This window comes from Monodon monoceros, unplaced genomic scaffold, assembly GCF_005190385.1.
Source record: "Monodon monoceros isolate NGI ecotype Baffin Bay Population unplaced genomic scaffold, NGI_Narwhal_1 Super_Scaffold_7, whole genome shotgun sequence".
Lineage (NCBI taxonomy): Eukaryota > Metazoa > Chordata > Mammalia > Artiodactyla > Monodontidae > Monodon > Monodon monoceros.
The window spans coordinates 37,681,156-37,692,638 of record NW_021703784.1 but is presented as its reverse complement, the minus strand read 5'-3'; the positions used below and the strand labels follow the sequence as shown (position 1 = coordinate 37,692,638).

Genomic DNA, 11,483 nt, shown 5'->3' with positions numbered 1-11,483 from the left:
AAGCTCTACCTATCTCATTCAAGAGAAACATGGCAGTTGAGTAACCAAAACACAGGTGAACGTCACGTGCTTCCTAGGCATGCTTAAGGAGCTCTTGTTTTGGGCTGAGAAAAAAGAAAGGGGTGCCTGCACAAGTGAGAGGTACCCCATGCTCCCTGACACACACTCAGGGTGCTTCCTGTTTGATGACACTCTTCCATACCAACATGGTGGTCCAAAATGGAATCTCTTTAATTTTTCATCACACTTCTAAAAGATACAGAGGAGATATGAATTAACTGACTTTAAGCCAATGTTAGAGATATGAGGAGAAAAAGTTAACACAAAGAAATACAACACACGAAAGAAAATATGCAATGTTTTATAAGCTGCACACATTTCAACAAAAAAGGTGGGGACACAGATTTGACACAGATTATTAAAAATATTTATTACAAGCAGATTCCTTTTCCCATATTCAAAAGAAAAACATATGACTGGAAATACTGAGATGGCAACTGGTTAAACCAATTCCCAGTCCTTATCAAGTTAGGAATCAATAAAGGAAAAGATATTTTGGAACTTAAAATTAGGGAAGCCTATACACAATTTTGATGGCAGGGGAAGAGAAAAACAAAACAACCAAAATAAAGTCATATCGTTTACATTTTACAGCCTTTAATTAAGCACATAAAACTGTACTATTTAATATATTTCTCCATGAACTTTTTGTGAAATTCAGATCGCAGCGTATCATTTACAAATCTTTTGTCTTTCTTCTGATCATCTACACCTTTTGCACAGTTCTTGAAAACAACATCATCATCCCACCTGAAAGAAAAAAAGAAAATAGAACAATCTTACAATGCTTGTATCAACAGACAAGAACACCCTGTGAACTGTAAAGCTTATTCATCACACAAAAAGATGCTCAACCTGTACATCATTCAATGTAGCAATTACACCCAAAAGAATAAAGTAATTCATAATAGGCTGTTAGCTTGCTTTTTTATAATAGGAAGGGTAATCCTTATTTAGAACATACACAACATTCTTATCATTTCTCCAGTATAAGAAACTTTGAGTTAAAAAGAAGAAATTACATAAATATTTAATGTTTTCAGGTCTAAAACAAAGAGGCAGTACCTGGTTCTACCCTGATTAGTACAGACAGCTCTAGATGATAGCTGGACGATTTACTATAGTTAGATTATGTGGTTTTAAGGATTTTATACATACTCTTTTATCAGTTAACATTTAGTAATCATTCACTGTAGTATTTACAATTTAGGGCAAAAGAAGAAACTATTTGGGTAAAACAATTAAGGCTCATATATTGGCTCACATCTACATTAAACACAAAGCAAGAGCAGCTGAAGAGCTTAGGGCAGGAATCTCTAGTTCGTTTCTCCTGGCTGGATTTCATAATGTGTAAGCTTAAAAAAAAAACCAAAAAAACACCCATGGATGGGCTACAAAATACATGTTTTATAGAAAATAAAGATTATGATTTGAAAATATCATCTAGCATATAAAACACAAACCCACATATGTAATACATAAACTCTCAAAAACATATATAAAATGAAAGCCTATATAATGTGTGTGTTTGCCTGTGGACGTATGCACGCTAGAAGAAACTGCACATCGAAAATAAGCAAAGAACGTGGGCATCTTTGAAAACAGTGTTTTAAGTCATCACTGGTGCAGTGCAGAGAAATGTGAAAAGCTGAGCAGAGCTAGGTCAAATGTGATCTGCACATTAAGACAACATGTTTCCGTCTCCAAACGATTTTATCTGCATCCAAACAAGGCAGAGCTATATAGCTTAATCCAAATATAAATCAATGTAGTTTTTTCTCTACCCACTCTCTCCTCAACTCACTCCCCACAGGCTTTGACCCCTCCCTCTCAACACCAGCACTGCTCTCCCAGGGCCCAAACTCCAACCGCCACTTTGCAGTACCCACTTCACTTGGCCTGTCAGCAATATCTGACCTAGATAAATACTCCCCTCCTCTTGAAACTGTCTGTGTGGCTCCAAGACACCTACCAGCCTCTTTCGGTTCATTTCTTCCCCACTGGCTGCTCCTTCTCAGCCTAGTTTTTTTCATTCATAATTCATATAATCAATATTTACTGAGCACCTAGTATGTACCAGGTACTATTCCAGGTAGGGACAGCTAATCATCTACCCGACCTCGAAATATTACCCCAAGCTCAGTCCTCTGGCCTCCTCTCTGGCTATACTCATTCACTAAGTAACCTCATCTAGTCTTCATGGCTTCAGGAAACTTCTGTAAGTTGACAGCTCCCAAATTCATGATCTCTAGCCTGGGCTAACTCCAGAACCGTGTATCAAGCTACCTACTCAACATTTCCACACAGACATACATATCATCCCAAAGTTACCATGTCTTAAATCGGTCCCTCCGCCTCCCCACCTCAGTTCACATTCTTCCCCATCTCTATCCTTTCAATAGCTCGGGTCAAATAACTTGGAGTCTAGTCTCTAATAAAATGTCACCTTTCTTGCAAATCCTCCCTTGCCTACGCAATTGCCATTGTAAAGACTTGTTTTTGTTTTTTACTATGAATGAGTCAGGAAGCCACTGGATGGTTTAGAACAGGATTGAGATCTTTTATTTTAAAAGGACCATGATGCTGCTATGTTAAGGAAAAAAACTGGGGGTAGGGATGGAGAGGGTGGTGAGCATGCAAGCAGACCAGTTAGGGGGACTGCATCGCTCTGGATGGAGATGGCAGCAGTGGAGGTGGTGAGAAATAATAGATATGGTTTAAATGTTAAGCCTACAGCAGGGTTTCTCGATCACACACACACACACACACACACACACACACACGCACACACACACACACACACACACACACTGTTGTCCTTAGGAAGGCCGCTTGCAAGGTTGGTCCCTGGCTGGCATCTGGAAACTTGGATTGCAGGAATCTTCTCACTGTCACTGTGTCTAGACTGTCTGTACAAATAATGTGCTTTATGAACACCTGCTTTCTTTCCGGGACTCTCAATTTTGGTATGTACTAGGCAGAGGTTGCCTATATGAGCAGCCAATAAAAACCCTGCGAGTCTCTAATGGGTCTTCCTGGGCAGCAACACTGCACAAATGTTGCTGCATTTTCATTACTAGGGTAAAGAATGTGCTCTGTGTGACCCCTTATAGGAGGGACACAGCATAAGGAAGCACACACACTTCCTTCAGTGCCTTTTCCCTTTATGATCTGGCTGTGTATCTTCACTAAGTTAGTCATGAGAACAGCTACATGCTGAGCCCCCTGAGACCTTCTAGTCTCTGAATGTGAAGGATGGTTTTGGGGACCCTTGACATATACGTAAGCTTTGTAGGGTCAAGGGCTTAGTGCACTGCTCTGTCTCTAGTACTTAGAACAATCTCTGGTACACAGCTGGTTACTATAAATATATACTGAAAATAAGTTTATTTTCTTTCATTCTCCTTCCATTATTCCAAAATGTGATGGAGAAAAATATCAGTGGAAGGTGGGTATTAGAAGCTTTACATAATATAGTTTGCTATAAAACTCATAATGTGTGTGTGTGTGTGTGTGCGTGTGTGTGTGTGTGTATACATATCTCTCCAACCCATTATTGTACAGTACCTTCTTTTAACTTTGAAGTTGGCCTGAGGTTGGGATGGGCCAGTGAGATTAAGGAGAGGGTTTCCGCTCAGAATGTTTTCCATACGAATCCTTTCTTCTTCAGCCTTTTGTTCTTGTTCCTGCCAACAAGAGGGGGAGATTCATATTTACTTATATTACTTCTGGCATCAATCCTATAACTCATATTTTAAAAGACTGTTAAGATTTTAAGAGGGAGATTGGGATAAGCATCAAGGTAGTATTGCTTTTTCTTTGTTTTTAAGATATACCAGAAAAGTCTCACTTATCAAAATAAAATAATTGGGCATTTTCATTATAACCATTTCATGCTTGCCATCATACATTCATTAGTCTCTTTCTGACTGACATTCTTGACTTGCATATTTAAATCTATTTTCTTTCTTGAAGTACATACAAAATTACATAACTGTTTAAGAGAGTACATCTATAAATATTCTAATAATTTAAGAAGATATTAAACATCAAAAAGACACATTTAGCAAAGGAATTATCTCAATTTTTAAGGAAGGGTTATATATAACTGTGATTAAAAATAATTTTACTTTGAATTACTAACAATGTAAACTCACATCTCTAGGACTGGTGACAAGTTATTATTAACCAAGAATTATGTCATAAAATAAGATAAACCATCGTGTAAAAAATTATATTCAGTAAACATGCATTTCTACTAATTTACCTGAGATTTACCCATTTTATTCTTATGATTTATTGTTAATGACTTTCTATTTTTATCTCTCTCATCTGTTATCAGTTACATGCTTGTCTTTCTTCACTTTTATTTTAGCATTAACCTCTTTAAACTCAAATCACCCTCAGTCTCCTTCTTAGAATCAGAAACATAAAATGTCTAAAATCCTTAGCCATAACTTCTAGATCTATCTGATTCCATGCTATCTTAAACCAAAGATAGATCCCACTTTGCTGTGTTTTGGGGGTGACAAAGTTGATGACTTAATATACCAAGGGAAAAAGGACTTTCTGGAAGTCTATTTATAATGAGCCTGTGTTAGACCACTCGGAAAAATAGCCTGATTTTCTATACAGGTTAAAGATACTTCATTTTAATAATCAAGTGTGAACAACTGATTTAATTTTTATGAGGCCAAATAATTGGGAGGTGAGAAGACGCAATTTTCAGGGCAATTAACAGGAAAATTCCTTTAAGTCATTTTCAGACTTTAAGCAAGCAAAAGTGAGGAGCATCCATCATAGATTAAGAACAGATAGCTTTCTAAAAATTATATACTTATTTTTAACAAATTATATTGATGCTAAAAGTAAAAAGACATATCTCTGAGATGCTAGACAAACAGGAGCTCAAGCATACAATGTATCCAAATTTATAATATAACAACATAAGTGATGTAATAAGGTCCTGATCATTTTATGTTCAGAATATTATTTCCTTTAGAGTTACTGGTTGTCATACATGGCACTGGGGAAAAAAGGTGCCAACTCTTTCCATACTCAAGTACCAGATACACTGTTTCACGACTATAGGTATAAAGGATGGACAGCCTGTGGTTTGGTCAAATCTGAACCATCTTGTTTTGTAAATAAAATTTTACTGGAACACAGTCACAGCCATTTATTTATGCACTGCCTATGGCTGCTTGTATTACAATTAGCTGAGTTGAATAGTTGTGACAGAGGCTGTATGGCCTGCAAGCCTAAAATATTAACTATCTGGCTCTTTACAGAAAGTTTCCCAGCCCTTGACACAGGCTGACTGGTTTGAAAACATTTTGGAACACCTCAAAAACCAGCCACTAGAAAGCCAGACAGGGAAATGGGGGACAGATGGAATAAAACTGTCATTCGAATCCAAAAAAAACACCAACACATTTTGTACAAAGAAATCAGATGAACCTTGCAAAACTGCCAAGATCTTCTGTCTAAAATGTTTATGCTCCTTAAAGGTCAACCAAATGCATTTAAATGTCTCTTTGCGTATCCACAGCTATTAGGGAGGCCAAAAGAATTTGGAACAGAACAACTGCCCTCTTGTGGTGAGCCAGTGTAGGAATGGTCTTATAATTTTACAGGAGTTATGCTATCATATGCCAAATTTTGACAAGAATTGTATTTTTAAATATTTTTCTTCTTCAAATCTGAATTCTAGCAGTCTTCAAAGCCTATCCCAAAATCTTCCTCTTTTCTGAATTCTTCCCTGACCCTTCTGATCCATTTGAACTCTACCTCCCTCGGTTCTAACCATTAACCTACATCAGTCTTTTCCCCAAGTCTCTTTCCTTTTTTTAAATAGAGCAATTCTTGGTTCAAATGAAATCTTACACAGAAGCCCATTAAAAAAGCTGCTCTTTTCTGGTTGAAAGTGGAGGCAGGGACTTCCCTAGTGGTCCAGTGGTTACGAATCTGCACTGCCACTACAGGGGACATGGGCTCGATCCCTGATCGGGGAACTAAGATCCCGCATGCTGTGCAGTGTGGCCAGGGGAGAAAAAAAAAAAGTGGAGGCAGATATATCTACTTGAGTGTCTCACAATACATCAAGTTCAGTATGTGCCAAACAGAGCTCATTATTTTTCCCTCCACTGAAACATGCCCATCCTTGGGCATTCCCTGATTAGTGTATAGCACCAACATCAACCCAGAAACTGCCACAGCTAATCAGTCACTTTCTCTGGTCAATTTTATCTCCTTGATAGCTCTATCAGCATCTGTTGACTTCTCTCAAATCCAACTCCTATCATGCAAGGTTCTCATAACTGCATGTGAGGGTTATTGGAACAGTCCCCTACTCAGTTCTTTCCTCTACCCTCCACACCTCAGCCAGAGTAATCTTTCTAAAATGCATGCCCAACCTTACCATCTCCAGCTGAAACCGACTAGTTCCACAGGTCCTTTGGAAGAGAGCTCAAACTCCTTTAGCACTGGTCTACAAATCTCTAGTGCGCTGACTTGCTCTTGCCTCCCAAGTTTTGTCTCTTACTGTTACTACAATGGGTAATTCACTCAAAGTTTAAAGGTACATACTATGGATCCTATTTAATTCATCTATCTTTGAGTTAGACATTCTTTCCTTCCATTGTGTAAATGTAGAGACTGTGGGGACTCAGAGAATCTAGGTTATATAAAATTTATTGACAGATGGGCTCAGCAAGTGCCTGGAAAGAAGGCTGGGTCAGAAGACAAGGAGAGAGATAAAGACGGCCTCACTATACCTGTGGGTTCTTTGTAGACTATGACTACATCTTAATCATCTTTGATTCTTCTGACACTTAACACACTGACTATATATCTATTGAACAAATAACTGAATGAAGAGCATTTTGATGAGTATGTCTGAACTATTTGGAAAGAATTTCTAACATAACCAGGAGACTTAGGATGTCATAGGAATCACCAGATTTATAGTCCTACAGGTCTTATAATATCGAGACATGGTAAGGATGATTTCTAATATAAGGTGATATTACTTGATTTAAAAAACACTTCTACTTTAGTTTATGTGAGAAGATGTAAATATTTAACATGCTGGTTTTACCTTCCTGGCCTGCTCTTCAGCTCTTTCTTTTTTTATTTTTTCCAGCTCCGCAAGAAGAGCTGCAGTATCATCATCATCACTCTCCTCTTCAAAATCTTCATCTTCATCTTCCTCCTAAAAAAGAATGGTGATGGCCCAGGAGATGGGAGACAAAACAGATTATTCATTTTTTTCCATAGAAGTGGCACTCATCAAATCTTTGGAGCAGGATTAATTTTCCTAGAGGGAAAGATAAATGTATCTAAATACGGTTAAAATTAGCAACAACCAAAAAATAAAATAAAACCCCACAAAAAAGCTTACAATTACTTACTAAAATGTCAACCTCTGATGTATTTTAGACATTATAACAGCAAAGAGTATAATGAAGTACCTTTCAAATTTACATAGTCAAATGGGAATTTACATATGAAAATATTTCTAAAACCAGAAAAGGAACACTTTATACTAAGTGTTACAAAGTATGATACACACTACATACTTTGACCCTGGGAGTCAAAATAATTTTATATAGCTCAAAACAACTAGGAGTTAAGGACAGTCAAAGATACAGAAAAGGGTGCTAAATTCTCAGAAAAAAATAGTTTCAAATGAATAATCATTATATCTCACTTAAAATTGAGTTCCTTATATTGAATTACTGAGTTACTTTTTAATTTAGTCTGTCAACTCTAGAATTACTAATATATATGCTTATTAGATGCTACCCTTGAAAAGTCACTCAGATTTTTCCTATGTATGTAGAAAACTGCAAATTAATTACAGACTGTGCAGTCCCACTAAATTTTAATGTAATTAAAGTGCCAATCCTTAAAAACCTTCCACTTAGATCACATTCCTCCCTAAGCACAGAGCGAGCCATTAAGTGCACTGAACATCTGGAAGGGGCATCATTGGTAGCAAGTATGGAAAGGCCCCTACATTCACTGCAGGGGATGCTATCAATAAAGAGCCCAGTCTGAAGAGTGCCCTCTGAAGAAGAATAACTAGTCCAATTTCCATGGTTTAATACAGGGAATTATTTTTTAGGGAAGCGTATCTTTTAATAGATCTCTTCCTTCTTTGGCTCTCCAGAGATCAAACTTGAAGTTTGATTAACCACAAGATAATGCTTTTTGTTTTAAAATAAACTATAGAGTTTAGCATTGAAGTCAGAGCTATAATTGAATAATAGTAGGTAAAAATAAATACAAATCGCTTCTTAAAGCCAAAAGAATAGATAAAAAGGTATTTCAGAAAAATGGTAAGTAAATTACTACATGGAGATGAGAGGAGGAAGTAAAACATACATCTGTTAGAGGGTCGTCTGCATCAAGGTTGGCAGCGGGAATCTGGTCCAACCGAGGCTTCTTTGACACTGAAGAGGAGGTTGTATGTTCTGGGGGAAAACAAACATTATCTAGCTTACTGAATCAAATCCTGCATTTCTTATAACATTTTAGGGACCTGTGGGCAAGAAGAGCTTAGGTCTTAAGCATGACAGTAGGGATTATAACCACAGTGCCTGGCAAATAAGCCCTTGGCAGATATTTACTGAATGAATGAAAGTATTGATTTTAATATGGGAACTGTAACCTCTCTCAGGAAATTTAGGAAATAGTTTACATATGCTAGAAATAAAAATGGAAGAATTTCATAGACAGAAACCGTGGGGCCTCAAAAAGTCTGGCTGTGTAAGCAGTTAAAAACTCCTTGATCTGAACTGAAACAATGGTTGCTAAATATCCCCAGATCACCTATTTCTTTCTAAAACATAAAAAGATGGAATTGGAATCAACTTCATTATCATCTCTAATCCAATCAAATCTTTCAAGAAACTGTTATAGCTCACACCCATATTTAAAAGCAAACAAACAAAAATAGTAATCTATTCCAATTACCACATGAAAGAAAAACTACTGTCAACATAACGTTATGAGAGAAACGTCTGGGGTAGTGTTGGCACCTCGGGTTGGCCGGTCTCTGTTCTTTTCTCTTGCAGCAGCTCTCTCTCTCTCTTCCAACTCTCTCCTGAAGTCACGGTTCCGAACTTCTTCAGGGGCATCCTGAGTAGTCTGTCTAAAGTAGAAACAAAACAGGGCAGAAATACTTCTAAAAAACACATGGCTGTAGTAATGGAAGACAATTCACAAAAAGCAACTTTGTCCTGAGTCCCTGAAGCATAAAGTCCCATTGGGGGAAAGGGACAAGATCACCCTAATCTGAAGGTTACAAATAGGCATCCTGGGATGTATCCAATATTTCAAGAAACTCAAACTAAATCACATACTTTCTTATAATAAGGCTGCAGGCTGATCAAAATGTCTTTACTTTTGGTTAGTATGTTAATTCACAGCTGGTGAGAGTAACACTTTTAATCTTATATTGATTAGTACTGACAGAGCCTGGTGCCTCTGAAGTAATGTATTAGTTACTGTTCCATCTACATATGGAAATTCATATGTTAATTGGAATTTCTGCTTAAGGAATATCTAGTAGCATTTTACAATCATAGAGCATAATTTTAGTGTCAGAAACACTATTGCATTCTACTCCTATGAAAATAGGTAAGTAATAATAACCCACACATGGTACTATCTCATGACCATGTCATTCAACAGATTTGGGCTTGCTTTGTGAAACAAGAAAAACAGAAAAGGCTTCATTACCTATATTTTATCTTTGTATGAGAGGGTAGGTCTCTGCTTGAATATTGCTTTGAGAGTTGGCTCAAATCACCTTCTCCTTTTCCTCTCCCCCCTCTTGCAGGTTCAAAAGTTGGCCTAGCTGCTGTTGTCATCTTCTATGCTTTGAAGAAAAACAGTGTCAAGTTATTTCCAATATGATGAACTCTCATTTTATAAAGTATTAATCAATATCCCTCCTTGTGAAACAATTTCCCTAACTTATTCCCCAAAACTTATAAAATAACCTCAAAAGCTCTGAACAAAACAAATAATGAGGCTCAGGGTGTACAAGGAACATGGCAGATATCTAGTCTGTCATGAAGATATGAGTTTGTGTTCCTGTTCTCCTTCTGGCTCTGTGACCTCCGGCAAACCACCAAGCTTAAGTTTCTGTCATCTGTGGAATGGGGATACTCCTAATAGGATTATTAAGAAATGATGAGACTTGACATGTCAACACCCTCGTAAAATATAGTACTGCCATGTCCGAGTTTTAAAAAATCTCAGCTCAACCTTACTCCACCAGACTCCTTAAGGTTCCCATTTTATCTAAATCTCACACAGCAGAAAACAGGATAGTAACTACAAAAACAAAAAAGATATATAAAAAAATCACTGACAAAGCTACCGAGTGTCCTGGAAAAAAAGCTAGACTTTGATGACAGTTAGAGGCAAAGTTCTCCAACAACCTTTTGTTGATCCAATTTTCTCCAGCAGCCAACGTAATACAAATCAGATCTTTTGCAAATTACAGTTTAAGAAATGCTCAAAACACAGGAACCCACCCCCAAAGGTTATGCTACTTTTGCTTTTGAGCAACTAAAGGATACTGCATAGCAGACGTGGCTACTAAAACATCCTCAAGCGTCGGAAAAGCAAGTGTCGGGGAAACTGGGGGAAATGGTACACTTCTCTCGATTTTCAAAAAAACGGGAAAGCGATGTACCCAGAGAGGGAGAAACAGGGTTGCCGGCCTCTGGGGGCGCCGCCGCCCCCCACATCCCCCCGGGTTATCATTACCAGCGCCTCTGCGGGGGTTCACCTTCGGGCTGTCCCCGGGAACCCGCTGACTCTTCACCCCTGCCCCACTCGGCGAGGGGTGGGGGAGCCCGGACCCTGCTTAACGCTGTCTGCAGAGTCATCTTCACGCTGCGCTCTCCGCTGCCAGCCCGGGACTGGGGACGCTCCTGACAAGCGCTGAGCTCCACCACCCGCCCGCCGCTCCAGGGCCTCCTCTGCCCGCGCTCGCTTCTCCGCCTCCGTCCCCAATCGCCCTTTGCCGCCCCACTCACAGTCTGCTTTCCTGAAGCCGCTCACTCTGGCCGAGCTCCGATGCAGTTGCCTCAGGAGATCATACAGACGCCATTTTAAATCTTGGCTCCCAGAAACCTCTGCGCCCAGGGCTAAAGCCCAACACCCGGAAGCAAACCCCAAGCTCTTTAGCCGCCTTTCAGAGGCGGAGGCGGGGACCAATCAGCGGAGGCCAAGGTGGAAGTCGGCGTGACGACATCAAGGGGCGGGGCTGAAACTGCCCAGGGGGCGGGCATTTGAAATCAGTGCTTAAGAGTAGACCCTAAGCATCATTTTATACCTTCAAGAACCAATTACTTAATGTCTCTTCCGTCTTTTACTTTCCCGACCCCCTCCCAGACGCCTTC

At 38.9% G+C, this 11,483-nt stretch overlaps 1 protein-coding gene across 3 annotated transcripts; it reads right to left on the bottom strand.

Annotated features, from left to right (window-relative positions):
* Window positions 1–347: 347 nt before the first annotated feature.
* On the bottom strand, window positions 348–11,219 carry CWC15 (CWC15 spliceosome associated protein homolog). Of its 3 annotated transcripts, none has more exons than XM_029206832.1 (7): window positions 11,118–11,219; window positions 9,808–9,941; window positions 9,105–9,217; window positions 8,449–8,537; window positions 7,160–7,273; window positions 3,628–3,746; window positions 348–810 (listed from the first exon to the last, which is right to left on the bottom strand). In XM_029206832.1, exons 2-7 carry the CDS (start codon window positions 9,936–9,938, stop codon window positions 681–683), a joined length of 696 nt encoding a protein of 231 aa, XP_029062665.1. In that variant the 5' UTR covers window positions 9,939–9,941; window positions 11,118–11,219; the 3' UTR covers window positions 348–680. The 3 variants fall into 3 exon arrangements, with proteins under 3 accessions (XP_029062665.1, XP_029062664.1, XP_029062666.1); XM_029206831.1 differs by having other exon boundaries at window positions 9,808–9,946; window positions 11,118–11,210; XM_029206833.1 differs by lacking the exon at window positions 11,118–11,219 and adding an exon at window positions 10,846–10,943.
* Between the last annotated feature and the right edge of the window lie 264 nt (window positions 11,220–11,483).